The sequence below is a fragment of the Ambystoma mexicanum genome, chromosome 6q, assembly GCF_040938575.1.
Source record: "Ambystoma mexicanum isolate Mex_15411 chromosome 6q, UKY_AmexF1_1, whole genome shotgun sequence".
NCBI classification, from domain to species: domain Eukaryota; kingdom Metazoa; phylum Chordata; class Amphibia; order Caudata; family Ambystomatidae; genus Ambystoma; species Ambystoma mexicanum.
In genome coordinates, this window is record NC_090937.1 from 1,561,888,415 (window position 1) to 1,561,913,811 (window position 25,397).

Below are 25,397 nucleotides of genomic sequence, written 5' to 3' on the forward strand. Positions count from 1 at the left end.
TCTGGAGGATTGCCCAGAGCAATGCCAGTGGTTAAGATTAATTCTAAACCTTCCAGCCATCACCTCTTTGTTTTTGCTTAGCTTCCAGGATGGGCATCGCCCTTGTAATGTTTTTACCAAAGCTGACAGATTAACTTGCACACAAGGTTGATGAGAATTATCCTGTCAAAATAGGATGATTCATGTCCTGTTTTGAAAGTGGATATAACCCACTTAATCTTCCAATCGTCATGTCTTGCTTATTTTCAATGATTGTTTTGTTGAAACAGTTTCTGCTTTTATTTCATATTTTCATTGGATTCTTAGCTTATTTTGGATCTGAATTTTTGCAGATCAAGTAGATTTTAAAACACTGATCTTAAAAAGGATCTTCTTCGGCCCTTGTGTGATCGCTATGAAGTGGGGTGCAGCACTAGTTGTATAAAGTGAAGCACTAGAATATAACTGCCTATAATCAATGGCTGTTTCATGCAGTGCTTGATCATGCACAGAATATGAAATCAAATGTGGTTAAATGCCTCAAAGTGTTTTTGTTCCTGGTTCTTGTTGATGCTACATCACTTGCTCCCAGAAACAACCAAGACCAGCATTTTGATGGCAGCCACCATATTTTTGCTGTCAAATTCTTTGATTTTTGCATTTTGAGTCTGCAATGTTTTTTTTATATTTGCGGCTTGGAAAATGGTTCAGGTTTTTTGCACTGTCAATTGCAGAAGGATATTCTACTTTGGATTTGAGCACAATGTTTTTCATAAATCTAATGGGTACGATTAAAGGGGCAGCATTTTCCCTTCTTCAAAAATGTATGTGAACCGACTGGGGCACCATAATGGAACATGACATACTCTTTCCTGTGGTCCACACCCAAACCCATCACCATTTTCTAATGTGAAACCCTGCTCTCTGGCCATTTTCACATGAAGTGCTCTCATAGTACATGTTTTACCAGTCCTCTCCTGATGAGCTGAATGTCCACTGAAACTTAATGCTTCATGTGTTTTTATAAAGAAGATTCTTCCTAATCCTTGAATACCTAGTGCTTTTATCAGAACACCTGCTGAGAAATACACATGAGTCTAGGCAAACCTGCAGGCAGTTGCCTCTCAAGAGCTTTTGACACATTGGATAGTTTTCTGAGGAGGAATGGTATATTGACTGTGGCATATGTAAACGGGATGTTTATTGTGGGGGGTAGGGGGGAGGGAGGTAAAGGGGGTTTGATTAGGGGCAGTGCGCTCGCCTTGTAAGCAAGACGACACTGAGCAACGCAGGTTCGATCCCCGGGTCTGCGCTTAGAAACCTTCGAGTATTAAGCAAGTTATAAATAGCCAATCGTAATCCTATACATAGAATGAAAAAGAAAGCCACATGGTTGTATTTCCTCTCGTAAACCAAATAAAGGAGAGATGGGGCTATATGCTGCTAGACTATTTTCTGGTAGGAGACTCGGTTCTTTGTCCATTTTCGATAATGGTGGAAATTCCATGAAATTGACCTAGCCACATTTGGCTGGAGTTCTAAGCGGATCTACCTTGTTCATGCAAACTTAAATTTGGCTAGCCAATAATGCACTGCCTTGCACGGTTAACCAAATGTAAGCCTGATCATATCAGATCACCATTTGTAAAAAAGACTTCTAATTTCTTAAATGTCTGTGTGATTCCCAAGGACCATGTCATTCAAGATTGTTGAGAAAGCACTTGCAGCTCGGGCCACTGGCCAAGTGACCTATCATGGCGAAGGGAAGCATGGACAGCAGCAGGGTCCCATTTCTACCTTCTCGAGCCATCATGAAGGGAGTTCTTTTAAAATGCCAAACGTTGCTGAACATCAGCGGTACACAGGAAAATTGCTAGTACAGTGTAAAATGGCGGCAGTTTTGTTATTTTAGGATGTACTTTTATGGGTAAATTGAATGGTTTTGACTGATTTTTGTATCCAATGAGCTGCACAGATAGAAACTATTGCCAGCTAGAATTCCATTGGCATTAGTCTTTCCTCTGATTCCACCCTACTGTTGGAAAGTTCTTACCATTGGTATTTCTTTTGAGGAACATGTGTTATTTCTTCCTTTTTGGTGTGGGTTGTGTTCAGACCGTGGGTGAGAATATAGGATGCCATTTTGAGAAATGTACGACATGAAAGAAAACTGAAGTGCTTCTTTTGTGGCAATATTGCTTTGTGTTGTGAGCACTGACAAACTACACAGTAATACAATTTCTAATCTCAATAAATTGGAAATTAAACAATGAAATACTGGATAACTTGGGAGACTTGATACCTAACATGGCCTACTAGAGCAATTTACATGAGGCTTAAAAATAGCAAATAACCCTGCAAAGATCTTTGGTGGTGGTTTCAATAGAACCCATTAATTGTAGTGCCTTAAACTGCAAAAGGACTGAGTAGATAGAAGTACTGGTCATTCATTCATCATTGCAAAATGTTCTCCCCAGAAAGGCTTTGGTTTATGTCAAACGGGGTACGAAATTGCCAAGAGCTAAGAGCTATTTAGCTCCTGGGTAAAGACCAGGGGAGCCTGGTTGGCTTTAATCCAGCAGCTACCAGGAGCTACTTTTGACTCCACCGGCAATGTGTGCTATACAAATATAACTATGTGATATTAACTGTGAGGGTTGGGGAATATGTATAAAAAAGAATGATTATATATATATATATATATATATATATATATATATATATATATATATATATATATATATATATATATATATATATATAAAATAAAGGTAGTTTGCAAATTGCGCACAAGATCGATTTGCTGCGCACTAGCTCCTGGTCCCCCATAGGTAGCTCCTGCCTATCGGGTGATGCCTGATAACCAGGAGCTACTTTTTGCTCCTGGTCAATTAATTCTAATTTCAACCCCTGTCAAAGACCCTGCTCTATAGGAGTATATTATAGTATGCCTAGACGCTGTAGGCACCATCCATCCAGCCACCATTTGGAAAACTATTACTCCTCAATGCAGGGGGCATAATTTCAAGTTGCAAGCTACTGGCCAGCCATAAGTCACTCGCCACCTCAATTCTATACACACCACTTAATCACCAAGAGCCGGAGATCATTTGCCAGTGTCTAGCAGCAAGCGCACACTTTACACCCTACCTCATGTGGTTGCTGTTTTAAAACACATTTTGTCGTCTCTCTGGTGTTGCAGTAGATTTGGGACACTAAATGCAGATTCCATTTTCCATTCATCATTTACAAAAGAATAGATTCAAAAAGGCATTGGTCATGATTTTAAAAGTACTCCATTCATTGGAGTATGTTGTAGTAGGCGCAGAGTCATGTGGATACCCTCCATCTATTATCTATGCATCCATCCATAATATGTTATAAAATCACTCATTCTTTGGTCACAGTATTCAAAATTAAGATTCAGTAAGCAGGAGCTAAAACAAGCTCCTGTTTGTCGGCATTAGCTAGTAGGCTGGAGCTACCTCTGGGGAACCAGGAGTAGTGAATATATCGTGCACAGCAAATCAAACATTCTCAGGAGAGGCAAGCTTGGCCGTTTTGACCGTTGTGTGTGATCCATTAGGTTTACATGTGTACTAGATGTGTCATTCTTAACATTCTCAAATATTCAAAATTAATGTCACGTATACATGTTTGTAAGCAGCAGTTGGCTCCTGGTAGCTGTTGGTTTTAAGCTAATCAAGCTCTACTAGGCTAGAAGGAGGAGCTTAAATAGCTGTCGGCTCGCAGCAATTTGGAACCCTGGGTCATCATTTGAAAAGTACCCTTTTTTTTTTTATAGTATCCCTAATGCTGCAGTTGGCCCAGGCTGTTGTGTGTGCAATCCGTTCACCCTTAATCGATGCATCATTTAATAAATATTTTCCCTCCAAAAGACTTGGTCATCATTTCATAAGAATTCAATCAGTAGTGACTTGGACATGCATGTATAGGCCTGTGGAGTTCTAAAAATTGTATGTACGACGAGGCTGACTGAAATAAATCTCTGCAGTCCAAGGGAGGGGACATTAAAGATGTTGGTGCCAAGATAAAGAAATGACAGCTGTCTTAGAATCTGAACATGAAAAATAAAATGCAGAGCAAAGTCCCTTTGTTGTGCAAAGCTGTGAATGCATCAGCAAAGTTTCCATGATGCCATGTGTATTGTGACGAATACCAAGGTATTTCCACTGCTTCTATAGAGGAGCCCCTTCCCATGAGGCCAGGTAGGTGAGGCTGTTACCCGTTGGTCCCCCTGGGGGTGGTGCTCCACTGGGTGGATTTTATGGGAGGGTAAACCCCCTGTGGGACCAGTGACGACCATATGGGAGAACGCAGTATCCCCACCAATCACCTGACCTTATGTTATTGGAACTTAAGCGCTCGGTCACCAGAAGGCATCATGGCACTGGAGGAAGAAAGGTGAAGCAGAGAACAGTACAAGGAATTTACTGGAACAAGTACGTTGTTAGTGATTTTTCTAAATGCCAGATGATTTGAACGACAACAGTAGACTATTCCAAAGCCTGGTGGAGGCAACTGAGAAGGCTCTACCTCCAATTCGGGAGCGGCGGAAAGGGGGAACAAGTAAGCCTGCAGTGTACGGTCATATCTGCCGCGTAGGAAAATGGCGAGTAAACTTCCTGCAAAGATATTCGGCCCCGTGATCATGCAGAGCACGATGTACCAGACACAGGGACTTAAAGAGAACACGCTACATTAACTGCCAGCCAGTGTAAGGACCGCAACACCAGTGAAATATGGGCCCCATAGGGGGGGAACTAGTGGCTACCCTAGCAGCCATGTTCTGTAGGTGCTGAAGTCGCTGAACTAGTGCCTTTGGCTGGGCCAGATATGAGTTTCAGTTATCTAAGCGGCTGAGTACCAAGGCTGCAACGACAGGAGGGCGTAGGTGAGATGGAATGAGTGGAAGCACCTTCTTTAGTATTTTAAGATGGAAATAGCCCGCCTGACAGACAGCAGCCACTTGCGCCTCCATCGAAATGAGGCAGAGACAACCACACCCAGATTCTTCACCTTGGCTGACAGGACTGGAAGGGGTTCAAGGGAAGGGGGCCAAAAAAGAGGACACCCAGAGTGAAGGATCAGGGGGAGAACCCACCACCAACACATCCGTCTTGTCTCCATTCAACTTCAGCCAATTGTGGTTCATCCATGCCCCCACGGCAGTCAGGCACCGACACAAGCACGACGACAACTCAGCCTGATCACAATCCAACCGGATCAGGATCTGGGTCTCATCGGCATATGAGAAGCACCTGATGCCGAAGGAGCGGATGAGACACACAAGAGGCCCGACACAAATATTGAAGAGAATAGGAGACAAGGTAGAGCCTTGTGGGACACCAACGGAGAGCAAAAAAAAAACAAAGAAAAAGAGGGTAGTGAGAGGGTCTGGGTTCTGTCGGTCAGGAACGAAGTGAGTCTGGCAAGAACCTGACCCGATATTCCAACTTGGGCCAGGCCGATGAGCAGGATGGGGCGATTAACGGTGTCAAATGCAGCTGAGAGATCTAATAAAACCAGGGAGCCGACCCCGCCTGCATCCACCAGCCTGGCCATGTTGTCCTGAACCGAGACCAAGACGCTCTCCATACCCTGACCCGGTCTAAAGCCAGACTGGGCGGGGGTAAAGGTTTTAAATTAATAAACCAAATACAATATAAAAAAAAATCCCTGTGGATTCCATGAATAAGGAAAACCATACAGAAACCAGTGATTCAAGAAGTTTCATTAGAAACGGTAAAGGTGAAATCAGACGATAGTTAGAAGGTTGCAGAGGATCAAGCGAGGGCTTCTTAAGAAGGGGTATCGCAGTGGCAGCCTTAAGCTCCAAAGGAATACTGTCTGACTGGCAGGAAGCATCAACTGCCCCCGTGATCTCACACAGCAGCTCGGAAGAAATCTTTCATCAATGCCAGGGGGAGGTCTCAGAAAAGACAGGGAAGGAGGACCAACCGTCTGGAACTCAGGCTCATGGGAGCTTGGGGGTAGTCAAAGTCAACGCAATATTGGCACGTATTTCAATTTTTGTCACAAAGAATTGAGCAAATGAGTCACAGAGATCCTGCATGGGGCTGACAGACTTGGTCAATCTAGCTGCAGAGGAACGAGATCTAACCACAGAAAAGAGAGCCTTAGTTTGACAAAGCGATGACTCAATTTTCTGGGAATAGCTTTCCTTAGCTAACCTAATCGCTGCCAAGAATGCTGCGGCACAGAATTTATAATACTGTCTGGTTCCTACAACCTTAACCCCTTCCTATATAGGGTCATGTGTTATTGTTACCCTAACATTCCCCTAGTAAGTACAAGGGCGAGGAAGACTAGGAATGACCTAAGTGAAGCTCCCTTTCCCAGTACTGTGACGAGGAGGCACTCCATTGACCCACAGGGGAGCCATAAAATCAGTACTGAAGCAAGGCATAGGTGCAGAGGCATAGAGATTACCTATGGGAACCACAGCGAGCGATTTTAGCAGTTGCTGGTTTCCTATTGGTTTAACAGTAGTTGAAATCGAGGAAGGGGAACCGGGAAGCTTTGTCAAGCACTCCTCAAGGAGCAGGGAAGTCATGCTGCAGGCGAACGGGCTGTGTATCAGTGGACTTGCCAGAGAGAGGGGGCACCTTTTACATGCTGGTGAAGTGCTAAGAACTGGGGGAGGCTCAGAAGAATCCCTCTCTAAAAGACTTGACAGTGTCAAGCCTTCCCTGAAGGAACTGGCAGAGAAGCCGCCGAACAGAAAGGGCTGTAGAACAGGGGATTACTGAGACTGCAGAGGTGCTCCCAAGCGGTCGAAGGTGGAAGAGCCGTCCAGCTAGAGGGAGAAGCGGCAGTCCAGGCGTGTGAAGCCAGGAGACACGCTTGCTGCAAGGGACCACATGTTGTGGAGCTGCTGCAGCACAGCAGAGAAGGGGAGAAGAATTCAGAAGCCCAACACAGAAGCAGATAGACCCCAAGATGGACCAAAGACTACCGGGAGAGACCTTAAAGGCACAGGTGTGACTGGGACGGTTGGTAGAGGCAGAATTGAGCAGTGGGATACCCTGGCCCTGCTTAACGGGGAGAAAGCAAAGTAACCTTCCAGAGCCCCCAAGAAAGAAACCAGCATAAAGGGGTCAGGGGTCCCACAGTCAGAAACCAGTATAAAGTTCTGGTACCTACAAGCAAGAAATCGTGTGAAAGTCTGGTATCCACAATTTAGAAAACCGAGAGGGGTGGTTTGAAACCCATGAATAAAGAAGTCCGATATAGGCATCTGGAACCGAACATAAACCCTGGTGAGTATACAAGGACACTCTTTTGAAAATCAGCAGACCAACTCAAGAGCCATACGGTCAAAGTCAAACCCCAAGGCTAACCTTGGCAGACCAGCAAACCAACAAAAAGGAGTTGAAAAGACCCAAGGCGGTACCTGGCAGTAGAGTACACCAGGGCTACTCTAAGAACATTGCAAGAAGGCCAAGAGAGTGGAGGCATCCTCTTGGTCTTGTGCATCGGAAGAGAAATCGGGCAAAGCGAGTCAGTCCCCTGGCGAGATATTAAAGACATTGTAAAAGCGCTTGTAGTGGGAACGGCCTCCGTGGACCGAAATCCAGAGTGTTGGAGATCACGGAGTAGGATTACAATGCATGTGTGCATTTGGCCACAATAAGGGCGGGCCAGGCTCCGGTAGAAACAGCCCACGAAGATTGGGTGGATGGGTGCTGAGAGGGGTCCGGAGATGACGTGAGTGCTAGAGACTCGCTATGTGCCCAGCGTGCCAGAATTTGTCATAGGTCTTTGCTGCATACTGATGTCAGGGTGCTGAGACATAGTCTGGTGTAAGTTTAAAAACATTAATTGTCCAGCTAACCCGAATTGTGTTGTAGGTCGTAGCTACATTCTACTGTGAGTGGATAGATAGCTGTGCCTGTGGTAGAATGTCCCCCGAAGTGGTGCATTTATACGTACCAAATACGCTGATGGAGCTTATCTTTGATGTTGCTGCGTCACCCAAAAGTCTGTGGAAAAAAGACCAGGTACCCTTGTAGACTCTTCTCAGCATCATGGGGGTGGTTATTCTTAGCGCAATAGACTGGCTGACCTAATATGGCTACTAGGCGTGTACCATAGGATGTAGGATAGTAGCGTTCTCTAGGCGCAGTGGACAGGCTACCTTTTTATAGTGTTATTAGAGATCTTCCTGGTTCTATGTACGCTCTTAACAGCCACTGACGGCGATGTCAGGATACCCAGGATGAGTTGGGATCTTTGTGTAATGGTGGGATTACCAGCCTAGATCTGGGGTGTAAGGTGGCTAACCACATGGACGCAGCACAAATGGCCATTCCCAGGTCAATTTAATGCGCACGCTGGCTATACAGGTGCCAGCTTCATTTCTCAACAGAAATGAGCCTACTAAAACTACACTTTCTTCTAATGCAAGCATGTGCTAAACTTCACAATTCTTCAAGAGGAGCACATAGCCTTTAACAATCCATCTTATTGTAACTCGTTACTTGTCATTCATTTCGCAACCTATCTAAGTGTAACACAATTCCAATCCCTCGCAAACAATTTAGGCATGACCCATTCCTCTGACAATCAATCTAATTGTAACGCATTTCCTGGTCCAGCAGTACTTCAGAGTGTAAACACATTCCTGCCCCAGCAATTCATTCAATTGCATTTGGAGGAGACCAAGAGAGGAGAAGCATCCTCTTGGCCCTGTAAAGGCTACAAGAAGCCAGGGGAAGGGAAGCGTACCCACTAGTGTTTATGAACTGTAAGAAGAACACTTGAGGATTTAACTTGGAACTTTGTTTTGATATGCCTTGAAACTTTGTGTTGAGACACTTTGGACATTTTATTTTTGTCTTGTTTGTGGAACTTTTCTTTTGCACTTAAAAAGGATCATCTGAAGGCAAAGGAGCCATTCCCACAAGGAACAATTTGTCTCCCTCATACAAACTGTGAAGCAACGTCCAGGAGAAGGGAGTCATTGTCCTGGACCAAGAACATTGGCCAAGCCTTTAGTTTTTAAATTAGTTTAAAGGTTGGAAATAGGGTTGGGACACAGGACGGTGAACCTCTTAGACATATAGGTAGGTTTTTCTTCTTTTCCTTAAATTTAATTAGCTACAATGTTTAAACATGCCACTACTGTGACCGCCTCATGCTGCTGACTCCTTGCAGTATCCATAAGCATGCAGTGAGTGTAAACTTCTGTCAGCCAGATAGAGGACCACAAGGGGACTGGATGAAAGAATCCAACGCAATTTCAAAGCTCTGGCAGCCATGCACATCATTTGATGGGGCTGGTGAACGAGTTGTAGAGTATACAGTGTTACTTGTCCTTGGGTACGCATGCCATCATTCCCTTTAGCATTTTTGGAGTGGTTCACAAAGCTGGTATAAAAAATCAGGTCAGATTGCATTTTTGTCCTTCTATTTTTGTGTTTTGTTTAAAAAAACATTTTCAATGAATCAGAAAAACAAACCTAAATTGATATATATATCATTAAAAGTAGACGGTGTCTCATTACATCACATTACCACCACCATTACAATTCTCCTTCAATTAATGCACAACCATCTCAAAGTACAAAACATCCACAGTCTAATATCTTAAAAAACCAAAAGTAAAGTATAAAAAATCAATTTAAAATGTAACTCCATCAAATTACACTCTCCTTAGTATCAAGTGGGGCACCCAGCTTCCAAGAATTTTAAAATCCTGCTATGGCAATCCCAATTGATGCTAAGTCGGCACCTGAACACCTTTTCCGAAACATCTGTGTCCGCCCAGTTTATTTCAAGTAGCAATTTCTTAAAATATGCATTATTTACGCAGAGCGGGTGGAACACTCAAGGAATGGATGCCTTGTAGTTTCTATTACCATCTTGTTGCAAAATCGGCACATGGATTCCTTGCTCCTAATCTGTTTCCTTCTTATCAATACCTCTCTAGTGAGCAACAAGTTCCGTCTTGGGTGCAGCAAAGTTTATCTCTAAGAATGATTTGGAAACGGGAGCTGGCAGGGGAGCCACAGTGCCTCTTTTTAGTTTTTATGCTCGTGTACATAGTGGGACAACGATCGATAGTTATGAAACGGTTCGACTGTGGTGCACCACTCCCCATTGCACGGGGCGAATGTTGCCAGGGTTCACTATCCGATCACTGACATCATGATTAACAAGAAGACCCAAATCTCTTAACCTTTCCAAAAATCGAGTGACCAGCCTGGGCCTGCTTCATTTCCATATAATGTTTTATAGCCCTTTATACGGAATCACTAGGAGAAGTAATTTTATTTTTGCTGAAGAGGGTCAGTAGTTTCCACTGAACACGTACCTTCAATGATAGAAGACCTAGTTTGAGGTGCATCACACCAAGCGGGACAGCGCTAGGCACGCTCAGTGCCTGTCTCCAAAGCATGGCATCCGATCTGTTCAACCAACTGTAGGTGGCCTTAAGCCATCACTTCATACCAAATATCAAATTGGGTACAACCATACCTTCTTAGAAGTCGATAGCTGGTTTCATGGAAAAACAGCTGTGTTCCCTATCCAACAGTTAGGCTGGTTTTCCCCATGCAAAACTTGAGGATTCTAGTTTTCCACTGATTAATTATGAGGCTGTTGTCTTTCGAATATTTTGTAAAAGCAAATAAAAGGCCTGAAGACCAATATGTGTACTATCGAAAATTTAAAAGTAGTCGGCATTGGCAATCCAGGGAATTTTAAAAGCACCCAGTTTAGGGGGTATAAAAACAGATGGGTGTGGTGGGGGTGCATTTGGCCACCGGGCAATCCACATCTAGCCAGTTTTGACCAAAGTCTACCCCGGTCGACCCAATCAAATGCTGATGAGAGTTCGATTGAGGTGGTATAGGTGCTGCAAGTCTTATCTGCCCATGCTTGCTCTTGAATGTCTCTTGCCACGAGGCCATTGATGTTCCCCGAATGGCCCTTGCGGAAGCCAGTTTGTAACTCAGGTCAGATATTGAACCATCAGCTTATGGCGGATGCCCCATAGAAGTCTTGTAGTTACTTTGAAGGCGCAATTACCTTCAAAGAACAGCAGAGATTCCTGGGGTAGCATTGCCCAAAGGACGTAAACCGAGTTAAATCCAGCCAGGAACTGGTGAGTAGATACAAGCTTTAAGTGGAAGGGAGGGGGTGCAAGACCAGAGCTAAGCAAGGTACCTGTAGTTATCTGGGAGGAGGTAGGTACTGAACGGATTACCTTTTGTGAGGAAAATGCCATGGAGCCTATCAAAACCAGTGAGTGGTCCAGCTCCCATTGCGGTTACAAAGAGTCCAGACAAGTGTATAGTCCACCATTAGCTTTGAATATGGAAGGAAAGCAAGGTACGTTTCACACTGAGAATGCTACAGCATTTTATTTCAAATCTGTCCCCCAGTGACATCCCTTCCAGTCGTGCCCTTTATATTGACCATCTGGTAAAGTATTTTTAAATAATGCCCAGCGGACATTAATTTCCAAATTGGCCAAGGCTGAGGACGTTCTAGTGAGGCAAGCTGACAAAGCTGGTGCGCTTGTGCTACTTAATCGTAACGACTATGTGGGTGAGTGTCTCTGTTTAATGAACGATGAAAAAAGTTCTCGTTTGATTCCCTGTGATCCATCGACAACTCTGATGGAAATCGTAGAAACCAAGGTTTTGAGTGCCTACGAGACAGAAATGATCAGCAAGCAAGAATGTGACCATCTCATTAGAAAACAATGTTTTCTACATTCTACCCAAAGTTCATAAAAGCCTTAACACACCAGGCAGACCCATTGTATCTGGCGTTAGCTCCATACTAGAACCCTTATCTAAATTGGTTGACTATTAGCCAAGACCATTTGTGCTCAAAATGAGTAGTTACCTAAGGGATACATCAGATGCCATTAATAAAATTGAGAATTTGCTTTTCAGTACGGGCAGGTCTCTATTGATTAGCTTTGACATACAATCATTGTACACAGGGATTCCACAAAGAGCCACATTGAACGTCATTGCAGAAACTCTGAGAGACAGAGAAGATGGGTACCCTGTCAGCAATGCCTTTATTATGTGGTATGCAGAGTTTGCTTTGACAAAGAATTTTTTCCAGTTCCAGGGAGCCTTTTACGAACAAATAGAAGGTACAGCTATGGGTGCTGCCATGGCACCTAATCTTGCTAATCTTTATGTGGAATACTTTGAGAAACGTGTCATCTATCCTGACACCAATCCTTTCAAAAAACATCTGTTGAAGTGGTTAAGTTTCATAGATGATATTTCTATCCTTTGGGAAGGCACTTTAATAGAAGCAGAGGCCTTTGTGGAATGGCTCAATGTACAAAATCCGTTTCTAAAATTCACCAAGGAGATCAATGAACAAGAGATAAACTTCCTTGATATCACCATCTTTCAGCATGGTGGCTATGTCAAAGTGAAACCTGATAAAAATGCTCTTCTTCATTTCGCAAGCCATCATGCTGCCAATCACATCATAACCAATTTACCTTTTGGGCAATTTCTTAGGCTAAAGAGAAATAGCAGTTTACAGCAAGACTATAAGGACAGTGCTGCCCTATTCTCCAAAAAACTTTGCAATAAAGGTTATCCAGCAAAACTGGTAAAAGCATCTGCCAAAAGAGCAAACAATAACAATTGTGAGGCACTACTAGAAAAAAGAAAAGAGATGACAAAGAAAATTGTATAGTGTTTTTAACACATTTTCTAACTTGTCATATAAAATCAAAGGAATCCTTACTAAAGCATGGAAAAAAAGTCTATGACAAATCCAGACCTCCACCATTGGTGGCCTTTAAGAAAGGCAAAACGTCAAAGGGATGCTGATTAGGAATGATATATCGCTGAAGCATGTGGCAAGACCTAAATAAACCACCTTATGGGGCCTTCCATCAGTCAAGGGACATTTCCCGTGTGGAAAATGCAGTATGTGTGCCTTGACTAAAGAAACCAAATAGATTGCATTGAATTAGACTACTCTGTGGACACTGAATGATATGATGAATTGTAACACAGACAATGTGGTTTATTTAATCACTTGTCTGTGTGGACTGCAATATGTGGGAAAAACCAACAGGAAATGCCGTACACGCTTTGGTGGAACACCGTAGTTGTATAAAAAAACAAACCGTAATGGCACCGATGGTGAAACATGTTTTACAAATGAAACACTCCCATGAAGGTTTTAAGTGGGTGATTTTGAAGAAGATTGTTGGTAAGAATAAATCAGAAACAGACCGAAAATTAATACTGTTTGAACAAAAAATGATCTTTAAATGTCAGTCACATTATTGGCCTCAATGAGGCATTAGATTGGCAGCATACTCATGAATAATGTAATATGTGCTGACTGTAGAAAACTGTGATTCCATCTAGTAATAACCTTGTGCCCCCTAAAAAAGGTATTATCAGTATTTTTCGACTGTTATGTATATGTACTGTCGAGGCACTTTCAGGAGGTTTGGTGTAGAAACTGATATACTTGTGAAGCATGACACATTTGTTTGTACATAAATCATAGTTTGGTCTACTTGATTGATGGGGTGAAAATGAAATATAATTAATCTGTATACATTTTTCAACATGAAATCCAGAGCCGGATACCATTTTCAGTAATGTGGTGAGGGTCTCTGTTTTGTTCTCTATCCCTTTTAGTTTTATTGGGTACTGGCGAACGGATGGAAATCTTACTGCTGAGTCTTTTTTCTATGTTCATGACAGTTTAGATCCTAGTAATTGCTGTTTCATTATTTAGCAATTATTAATGGTGGGCCGTGTCACCTCTTCATTATTCCAACACTGTGTATACAGCATGGTAATATTGTTATTCCAGTTGCGCGAGTATATTGGAAACGGTATAGTCCTTTTTACTTTCATGGAGGACATCTGTGCAGTCCGCCTTCTATCGCGGAGGTGTATGGGAACAGGTGCTTTAGAGTTCGGGGCGTAGCGCGATCAGAACGCTGAGTTGGACGCGGCTTCCAGAGAGAGAGCTGGTGTTTTCTTTCTTGGATGGAGATTCACCATTAAAAAGGTAGATTGAAAAACAATTTTTGATTCTAGGGTTATACAAGTGATACATTGACATGTTTCTGTTTAATCAATGTAATTGAAGGTGACAGTGTGGCCACTTATGTTTACCCTGACATAGGTACCTGACTGTTGGAGGTGTGGATTCCCACTGAAGGTTCGTTGTATCTGTAGAAAGGACCACGATATAAGCCTTACGAGCACACAGATCATTGAATAGGCGTTATCGTTGTAATACATTGTTGTGTTGATGGGACAACAGTATTGCAGCACAGTGCCTATGTTCAGCACACTCGGTTGCACGGGGTGTTAGCCATGGCGAAGGATATGTCTAACCTTCACTTATGAGTTTATGGACACTAGATTAAGAGAACCACGATCGGTACAGTGGTGTTTGTGGTGGTGGATGAAGTAACTAGTTGTATGCGACCCCATATTGACACAAGACCATGGGTTGTCGTCGTCGTCGTTGTTTTCTGCAGCACTGATCGGGACCAAGGCTATTTAGGAGCCAGAAAGAAAATTACAAAGACTTGATATTTGAAGTCTATGGCTACTCAAGGGTGTATTGCTACTCCAGTACTACTAATATCCTACTAAGAGGTATGTAGTTGTTTGTAGAGTTGTGGGGCAGGCTTGACAGCAACCTTGGACCCTACCCAGTGCATTGCAAACTATCTGGGTCATTAAGCTATGTTTTCAAGCTTTCTCTGACTTTCAAAGACGTTTGATGGTAACATATAGTGACAGTTCCCCCCCCTCCCCTCTTTTTCTTTACTTTTCTGACTATTAATATCTCCATGTGTGGCCCTGGATTACATGGTGGAGAATAAGAAAATGTAGTTCTTCCCCTGAAGAAAGTTCATGCAATTAATGCAACTAAGAACTGAAATATGTCGGGATGGTTGTTAGCTTGAGTTTAATCACTCAGCTTTAGAAACATTGTTTAAACCATTTGTGTTTTTTGTACTATGTTTTATTACTGTATGTGGTTATATATGTGAAATTAGTGATTGTATGGTTTTTATCTACCATGGTTTATGTTGGGTCATATTCATGTAAAACATACTTTTGAGTTTTTTAACTTTTTGTAAAACTTTATTAAAATTTTGTTTCGATAGTTTGAATAAGCATCGTGTACTTGGTTTATTTTTTCAAGACTAAAGGTACAGGGAGGGTAGGTCACATCAGACTATTTGCAAAAGATCAGTCTATTTGAAAATGTTGAATCTGTCTCCTTTATATATCCATATAAAGTATTTTTGGGGACATATGTCTAATTACGTTGAGGATTTTCATAATCTTAGTTGGGCTTTTAATTTAGGCATCTCGGCTCTATATGATGCTCCACCCATTAAGCAATGGCTCCTGGCCTATGCTTAGGAATTGTTCTCAGAGAATCGGGTCCTCTTTAGGCAAAGTAGGCTTTAGGATTCCTCTGGACTGGCCATAGGTAGTCCTTCATCTGAAGGAGGTATTCCACTTCATCAATCCATTTGGGCAGAATCCCTGAGCTCGCTGTACTTGAGTTTTGATTGACCGTGCTCGACCAAAGCATCCGACAATCCTTGAAAGTAACAATGGAACAAAAAGCAGCAAAAAAACACACAAAAAACAAAGTTTTGAGATGATGGCTGAAGCAGATGGAATTTAAGCTGGCTCCGGAAGGCATGGCGCGAAGGGGAGGAACGGATGGTGAGTGGAAGGGACTTCCAGTGATTGGATCAAAGAGCGAAAATGATCAGAAGCGAGAGGGAGTACAGGGTGGTTTAGGGAAAGCAAGAAGAGGGATGGAGAGCAGAGTGACTGTGCAGGACCATATCAAGACCAAGAACTGAGGGGTGGTGGTGTGGTGGGCGGCAGGTGGGGATTGGGGGGCAAGACCATAGAGGGATTTGAAGACAAGGCAGAGAAAATGGAGATCAAATGAGAGAAGCGAGGCAGAGATAAGAGAAGGGGTGACATGGGAGCGGGCGGGACTTGAAACCATAAACAGATAGCTTTAAAATCGAACGCAGCAGGGCAAAATGAGGAGGGAAGACCAAGAAGTACAGAACAGTAGTTCATTCAGGGAAAAAACTAGAGGGTCTTTGTAGCCTGAAAAGAGGAATGGCCGAGCTTGCTGAAGGTTAAAGAGAGCTAGCAGAACGGGCAGTGGCTGAGATGTGAAGATGACCTGACCTCAAAGAATGCGAGTAGAAGAGGGCTAACAAAGTAGGGGGAAAATGGATATCAGAGGGCTGTTGGGAAGGGGAGGGAGAAGTAAAGTAGTGGGTCTTGGTTGGATTGAGGTTGGGGTGGTTGGATTGAGGTTGGGGTAAATGAGGCAATCCAATCCAGTAGGCAGTAGGAAACCGTGCCATGAAGGGAGGAACAAAGGACAGAGGAGAAGAACATTTCATCAGCATAAGTGACATGAACGATTAAGGGAGCTGATGAGTGCAGAAATAGGATTGGTGTATAGAGAGAAAAGAAGGGGGCCACTCCAAAATGTGGACAGGAAGAAGAGAGCTGCCCAGCCCAAGAGACAGAATAGGAGCTTTGGAGAGATGAGCTGTAAACCACTTGAGGACCGACCTGGAAAGACAATATGAGGAGAGCGAAAAGTAGGATGATTGACAGTTTCAAAAGCTGCAAACGGATCAAGGAGAATGAGAATGGAAGATAGTGTACTGTGCCTGGTCGAGAGAAGGGAGTTAAAAATGTGTAGCAGAGCAGATTTCGTGGAGTGAGCAGGGCGAAAGCAGATTGGAGATGAGGAGGAAGAAAAGAATGAAGGTGGAGATGGGAGATCAGAGAATAAACAACCCTCTCTCTAGAAGTTTGGATAAGAAAGAGGCGAAAATTAGAAGGTAGAAAAGCATCAAGAGTAGGTTTTTTGAAAAAATGGATGACCGCATGTTTAAAGGAAGATGCAGGTTGTCAAGGATAGATTAAGAAGTGCTGTGAGATGGGCAATGAAAGATCGCTAGATCGAGGAAATGAGAGAGTAAGGAATGGGGTCTAAAGGAGAGGCCATGGGGTGGGCATGTGCCAAGTAAGCAGTGACCACAGAGTCAGTAAGGGATAAAAATGAAGACTGCAAAGGGGAGAACATGAAAGAGCAGGAGAACAGGAAGGAACTGCAAGAAAATATAGTCAAGTCGGTAGAAGGAATGAGCTATAGAAAGAGAAGAGTAGGATTTGAAGAAGAGGTTGCTGAGATGTGACTTTAGAAGTGGGCAAAGTCAGTAGCTGATAGGTTAGACAAAAGGGTAGGGTCCGGAGGATGTGAATGAGCAGATATCATAGCGTATAAGAGAGAGGGGAGGCAAGGAAGTAAATGCAGACAATTATCTGAGGAGTAAATGGGATAGGCGTAAACTGAGGTATCACAGGAGGAGTCTAATATCAAGTCTTTAACGAGGAACCAGATGAGTGGGAAGGGGGAGTAGGGAGTTTTGTTGTGAAGGGGAAGAATGTTATTGTGATTTATACTGCGCACCAATTCTGTTTTCCTGTTCTCCACGTGTACTGGCAGATCTGAAAAGAAAGGGGGCTTAAAGTGTTTAGTTGGTGAGATTGAAAGGGGGAAAGCGCAAGAGAACTTTGATGTGCTGTTTCTTGCTTCAGTTCAAAAAAGCGCTGGTTTGGTTTTAGTTGGTAGATGTTATGTGGTGTATGGGTTATTTGTGTGCGATTGGTTTGGTTTCCTGATGGGAGTGTGTGCAGTTTGTGGTGGTTTTAGATTTTTGCTGCAGTAAAGGTACAAGTGTATTTTGCTCAGTGTTAGAGTGTGAGTATGCAATATATTGGAGAGTTTCTGGTGGGTTTAGTGGAGATTACTCTGTGTTCTTTTGTGCCATGGGTATGTTGATCGGTCGAGTTAATACTATTCTTTGGTGCTTGTGGTAGTGTTTCATTTCATTGAGCGGTCCAGTTTGGTTCTTCAGGTTTTGGTTGTTTTGCTTTTTCCATTGTGATGTGTTGGCAGTTTCCCTTTGTTGATTTTTTCTGTTTAGCTCAGTGAGTTAGTCATGTTCTTGGCAATTTTCCAAACTTTAGGTGATCCTCTGTTTTTTTGGGAGCGAGATTCAAAGATTTGCTGCCATGCAGGAAAACGATGTTACCCACATTTCTGCTTTGAATATTGTTTAGGTTCAAGGGAAATGGCATTGCTGGGTCTTCTGGTTTGGTTTGTAAATGGAAATTTTTCCCTGTGTGAATTCTGCTCCTTGGCCATGGATTGCGCTGTGTTAAGTAGAGCGGTTTGAAGAAAATGTCTGAGTCTGAGGATCTTGCTGCTGCGTTCTTTATTCGTTGTAGTTTGTTGATAATCTACTAGCCCACTAGCATTGGCAAGTAGTTTTTATGCAGGGCAAGCAGCATTTGCATGATGCTCGACCTTGCGACAATTGGGATGTTGGAAACGTATTTTTCATTGCAGTAAATGGCAAATACAAGTTCCTCTGTGCACTCTTGACAGCAATGTAGCAAATATGAAGTGCGTTTATGCCGACATGCACCATTTTACAAAAGGTACTGCTAAGTATTTCATCACCAGTCACCTTGGGGCTAGAGCATTTCTCTTGGGTAAGTAAAATGAGGAACTCTCCCTGCAAATATAGTGGGATTTTTAAGAATCTGCAAGGCCTGATAAGGTAGTCTGGTATTCCGAGAGAGATGCGTTTTTTTGCGTAGTCTATTCTTGACATGATGAGATAAATGACAGTGAGTGTTCTATGAGGGGAAGGTAAAAAAGGGAAGTATCTGCTGGATTGTGTGGAGGTGGAAGGAACATTTCTTTACTACTGCGTTGACTTGTGGGTCGAGTGTTCTTTGTCCATTAATGAGATATTTGTCCGCTTTGGGTGGTTCTGGCCAGTTTGCCATTTCAGTAGGCCATGCTATGTGGTGTTGGTTTGATGGTCATTGGGCGGTATCATGATTTCTGTTTTTTCCGGGTTGAGTTTAAGGCTGTTGGTACTCGTCCAATGGTTTATTTCTGTGAGGCGTTTGGTAAGGTTTGGATTTTGTTCTTCGCTAGCATTGATTTTGTAGATGTGTCTTCTGCATAATTGTAGCGGGTGAGTCTGTGTTTTTTGATGAGGTTAATGAAGGGTCATGTTGCTGTTGAATAGCAGTGGTGAGGGAGATGAGCCTTGTGGAATTTTGGAAGTTGTTCTGTGGGGTGTTGACTTGAACGGGGTTAGCCAAGTTGTTTCTTTTCTTTCTGCCATGAAGGATTTTAGCCAGAATAACACTGCGTAGCCAATTCCTATATCTTACGTTTTTTGATGAGTGTTTATTTTGGTGGACTGTGTCGATGGCTGCTGATAAATCAAGTTTTATTAGTGATGATTTGACGTTGGAGTCTGCGTTGGTTTTCAGATCATCCCATATCGATAGCTATGCAGTGCCCGTTCCTCTCCTCTCATGGGTCTGAAGCTTACTTGTGCCTAGTCTCAATTATTTTTCTGCATGTTCCTTTCCAAGAAGTGGAAAGGAAAGTGGTACAGGAGGTGATTACACTTCTCAAAGAGGGAAATTACATGGCAACACTGGATATGAAAGATGCAAACTTTCATATTTCAATGCTGCCAGCAGGTTCAACTAGGTCCTCTTTCCTACCAATTCAAGGTACTCCCTTTTGGGATTGCATTAGCCACTCGAGTATTTACACAGGTGCTGGCCATCATGGCAGAAGACCTCCAAAGGGACAGCGTTTCAGTATACCCTTATTTGGACGACTAGCACTACAGGGGAAAAACCCACAATTATGCCAAAAAACACTGAAATTACTATAAATCTACACAACTGGGCTTTTACATCCGTGAAAATAAAACCAGTCAACAAAATCTATTTATGGTAGCTATTATTCACACACAAACTTTAGTAGTCCCCTCCAAGAGGGTACTGAATCTTCTAAGACACATCCCCTGTTATGTGGCCAGTTGCCAGATTAGTCGGAAAAGGAATGCGTTTTCATGGCGTCCTGCAATTTCATTGTGCCACACACCAGGCTAAACATGCGCCCTGTACAAATGTTAGGTAAGATATGTGTAGTCCAACTGGTGTGGGACTTTACAAGACTTCTCTCTTGGTATTAGGCAACCCACCTTTTACTATGGGCCTGTACTACACAAGTTGGTAGTGTGACTGAGCAGCCAGGCTTATCCCAGGAGGGGTAATGTGAGCTGTAGAGCTGTACAGAGAAATTGGTAAATACACGTATCCAAGTAAACACGTACACACTTGGTTATAAATACGTATGTATGTATGTATGTATATATACACAACAATAATTAGACAATCTGTAAAAAGCAGCAACGAATAGTAACATGAAACCGAAAGTGAGGATTCAATTTCAACAAGAGCAATAAAGCAGGTAAACTTTTCTTATGTTATAAATATTCCAGCTCCTTGAGTGGCATCATTTGAGGCCAGGAATAACACTTATTTGTGATCACCTTTGCAATATTGAGTGAAACGTTATAGTTTGATTTCAACAAACTTTGTACTTTGAAAACCAGTTAGATTCACTCAGAAGGATGTAGGCCGTCTTGTACCCCAGCAACAATAGTGTTGAACAATTAAAACCTATAAGGGAACAAGCACTGCCAAAGCCAGTAGGCTCAGAAGTGGCCCTTTAGGGAGCCAGGACAGCCAAAGTCGATGGCTAGTTCACAGTTCTGATGCACTCTTCTTAGAATAAGGTTTTAAAATAAACAGTAGTTCAAATAGAAAATCACAGAAGCTCAAGAGGAGCCACCTTGAAGAAGCACAAGCAGTAAGGCTAATGCAAGTGAGTTGAGGGTAAAATGGCACTCCCCAAGTTAGTAAGCGCCACAATTGGCAACAGATGGATGTACCCCAGTCCCCACAGTACCTGTGAAATGAAGAATTTGTTCCAGCTGGATGGCTTCCTGTTGCACTGTAGTTCCTGGTCCTTGGTCGTGGTGATCAAATGCAGGACGCCTGGTGGGCTTCTGCAGCAGCACTCGAAAGATGGGCTCCGAAGCAATTGATTCTCCTTGATTCCGCAGCCTTGTGTGGTTTTGGATGCTTTTTCTCCGCGCCAAAGAATGAACAGCTCTGGTTAAAAGTTACTTGATCCGTCGGTCCTGGTCTCTGGCGAGGGGACTCTGGATGAAGATGACCTGCTTCTGTAGAGTCCTCTGGATGCCCATGAAGTTTTGGCCTGGTTCGCACTTCCGAAGACAATGCACTCGATGATGGTCAGTGGTCCCCGGATGTTGGGATTCTGCAGCCTTGGAAAGTTACAGCAAGTCAGTGTTGCACCAAAATGAAGCTAGTCTCACAGCTAGTTGGTCTCACCAGATCAAGGGAAGAAGTCAAAAACGATTACGTGGTCAGCTTAGCTGCAGGGCTTCACCGGGCACTTCACGGTCCAGGAAGGGCTGATGGCATCTCTTCACATCTTCTTCGTTGGATGTTGGTGTTGGGGAGAATTCTCAGAAATGTGCTAATTCCCTTCTACCTTAGAGAAACCCAGCTCGTTTTACTGGGCTTTAGGACTTTATATTTTTATCCTGGAGAGAGTGAGACCCTTTTCCCACTCACTCTCATGTATTTTTCTGTAATTCGGACACTGTTTCTTTTGGTTTTGGAGTGTGCAAATTCCATAGACCTCTTTTTACATTGTGACACAAGCACCTTCAGTCAGTGGCACAGGGAAGTCTTTCAGATTTCCCAAAGGTTTAAATACTTTCTCTGGGCTAGAATATGATTACGGTGAGTAATTATCTGTAGAACACAGCCATGCTTGTCTCCTAAATACATTTCAAAATGTCATGTAAACCAATGCACCATTCTTTCAAAACCCTCGGGAGAAAGGGCTCTTCGCGCAGGGCAATCATGTACTACCTTAATAAAACAAAACCATTGAGGAAAATATATTCTTTGTTTCTCTGGAAGCTGCTAGAGAAGGGGGAACCTGTCCAAAGCACTACCATTGCCAGGTCCTACACACACTGGGAGTTGACTGTATTACAAACACGTTACATGGGGTTTAATCCTAATTGACTTCTTATATCTTGTGAGGTGTCACATTCAGTCCACTATAGACTTTCAGCATCCTCAGGATAGGAAACATAATCTGGGGACCTTGACGAATGAAGGATCATAGGTAATGTACATGTCGCAGTAGGGATAGTATTTCAGGACGGCCCTGTCGATGTCATATTTCTTACTTTGAAAAGAAATAACATAATACTCTGCACCAACCACTAGATGTCAGCCTGGGCAAAGCATGTGCATCTAAGCAGATACAAGCATTAGAAAGATGATACTGGAAGATGTTTGTCTTACTTTCCACATGATTTTGAAACCATGCGCATTTCAATAATTAAGGCAGGGTCTTCACTGAAGGTACATTGTAGCGATTCTCATATGATGTGCAGAAGCAGAACACCCGGCCATTGGTGTATGCTTCCTTGCGTGAACCTAGCATGGATTCAATTAGTCTTAAGTAAATGTTCTCTGTAGGCTCCACTCCATTTGTATGGAATTGGGAGAAACACTTTATATATGGATTCAGTAGGGCACATCCCATCATCTATTTTGTTCACTGAACTACCTATCCTCATTATTGTTCCATGTCGCACCCCATGTCCCGAGCCTTAAGCTTGATGACCCGTCACGAAACGTTCACAATTGCAAAAACACTGACAGTCATACAACCACATCAGTAGGGTGATGGGTAAAAGCAAAAGCATGGAGAGGAAGTGTACAGCTCCTGCAGTCACTAGGTGGGACTGGTGAACGACTTCTGCTGCAAGAGCATACAATATTGCCCAGCCCTGGAGCCAGATTTCTAATCAGAAAATGGCAGTTGCGGGAGGGTGCAAATACAGGGTTGGAAAAAAAGGGAAATGGTAAACAGTTCTATGTGTTTTGTGTAGTGAAACGACCAGGCAAGTATTTGGATTCTGGTGAATGCTGTGAGCAGATCTGTTTTTTTGTTCAGCTCTTTTAGTTACCTACCTGTCTCTTTCTCTTTGCAGACGACGTCGTATCGAATTACTTCACAAAAGGCAAGCGAGGCAAACGTTCTGGAATCCTGCTAATCTTTTCTTTCATCAAAGAGGCAATTTTACCCAGTCGACAGAAGATGTTCTAATCCTATGGCATTTTCACCAAAAGAGGAACAGCCTATTGCAGACTGGAATGTTCAATTAGTACGAGAACACAGAAAGGGGATTTGTTGACTTTGTGGACAGTGCAGCCTGAAGACCAGTTCAGTTATCGAAAACAAATCGTGTCCAATGGAGGAGATTGCCTAATAGTCCGCAGTGATTGTAAGAGGAATAAACAGTTGCGTTTTTTTTTAAATATTCTTTCTTGTGCAACTTGCTAATGGGAATGAGTATGAAGAAAGAGCCAAATGAAGGTGAGAGTGTAGACAGTTCAGATGTTGGAGTATTCAGAGCCAAAATCGGAAATACGCTGATGCGGATAAAACCTAGACATCTTACATTCATCGTTGCTCAGCATATTTTGGCCGCACAAAATGCTTGACATCTGTGGTTTAGCAAAACCCACACACAGGATCGAGATGTGTAGGTCATTCCACAAAAGTTAGTTGAATGTGAAGAATGTGTGTGTACAAGCAGCTTTTGATGTGTATAGATTGAAATATCTAAAGGTCCCCAGGGCATGACGGGCAGCAAGGATGTGCATAGAGAATGCCACCTTTCCTGAAAGGATTTCCCTTCAGTATTCTCGTATTTCCTAAATATGCATGGTGTCAACTTGTTGAAGTCTAAAGTTGTGTTACACAGGATCTGTGGCACTAAAGTGAGCAGATATGTCACCAAATGTGTACAACTCATAAGAGTAATCATCGAAAGACGAACAAAATATTGGCTGGTATTTAAAGCAATTGCCCTCTAAACCTCCGTTATGGTTATCTGTGGTCCTACAATTGGAAAGTCATTGCTTAGGGTGCACAATTTATCAAAATGTTGATCTAATCCAGTTGCAGTCACACCTGGATAATCATCTGACATCTATTTCGTAATAAATTGCCATGGATTTACATTTTTGTATGAGAATACAGTGATATTCTGAAGCAAACAGTCCTGGATTACACAGGTCTGACTGCCTCTGTATGCTTTAATATTTAAATGTGCATCGCTAATCTGGATGTGCAGTTTACACAGGTGACGTAAAGCTCAGATGTAAGTCTACTTTCGTTTGAACGTGAACTACTGATATCAAAGAAATACTATGCTAGACAGCCTGTAAGCTTCAGAAGAAATATTAAGGTATTTAGAGTTGTTCCTTCTGGTTAGAAATTTGAAGCCACTTCTTGGTAGTTGGTTGGCACAGGGATCATTAGCCCTTTTTTTGAAGGCTTCTTCTGTTCCATTACCCTCATAACGTTTTGATCAGATGTTAAGACTGTTTTTTTAATCCTCATATGTCTCCGTGGATCCTTCACTTCGATTAACTGAAGACCATATTTTGCAGTATGCTGCCTTGAATGAATGAGGATCTAGGATTCAATGCAGCACCATTCACTAAATTGCCTGAAGCCCTTGGAGAAGAAATGCGTTTGCAGGATATCTGAGGCACGTGCACCAAAAACCAGGACTGCAGTAAATAAGTCAGTAATGCTTGGTGTAATTAACTGTTTTCTTTGTAAAAATCCTAACAGTTCCTGCAACCACAAATAAAATCCTATTGATGGCCAAATAGAGCAAAAGCTGCATCGCTGCCTCTGCCCTGAAGATTGGGGATGAGGTGGGGATATTCTGCACCATGGAATGGTTAAACGGCTGGGCCCATGACCTGTTGGTGGAATCCTGCTTTCAAGTTACAAATGTGTAGACTTTTAACATTCAATTTCCCTGCAGAATAGCACACAGTTGCTAAAGGGCGTGGTACAGCTCTGGGCCATATTTCCATTTTAAGACTGTAACGTTGTCATGTTTTTTATAATTCAATGAGAGTAAAGGAGTATAATAAACAATGCCATTATCGCAGCAACTTGTTCTTTTCTAGTCTGAAGCTAACCCGAGGGCATATAGGTTAAATTACTACAGAAGCTATTTTTTTTCCATTCTGTAGGTACTTTGAAATAATTAAATTGCAATTAGTTACAAAGAGCACTGGATATGTGTTTAGGGATTAAAATCTTCGTTCTTTTTTAGAACTTGACCCATATAAATGTGATCATGTAAAACACAATATGAAAACGGATGTATTTTAAACATTGGTTGACCCTCTGTCCATGAGTTAATCTTATTGGTAATGCTTGATCTCTCGGTGGCCTTTGACACAGTGGATCATGGTATTTTATTGTCACGTCTGTTGTCGGTGGGTGGAGCATCGGAACATGCACTGCAATGG

At 42.7% G+C, this 25,397-nt stretch overlaps 1 protein-coding gene across 1 annotated transcript in view; it reads left to right on the forward strand.

Moving 5' to 3' along the window:
* The window catches only part of TEX261 (testis expressed 261), a 124,374-nt gene extending 99,344 nt beyond the window's left edge, over positions 1-25,030 (forward strand). The window contains exon 6 of the mRNA XM_069632267.1: positions 23,048-25,030. Coding sequence (XP_069488368.1) covers positions 23,048-23,163 — 116 coding nt within the window. The 3' untranslated portion in view covers positions 23,164-25,030. The remainder of the gene's footprint in view (positions 1-23,047) is intronic.
* The last annotated feature ends 367 nt before the right edge of the window (positions 25,031-25,397 follow it).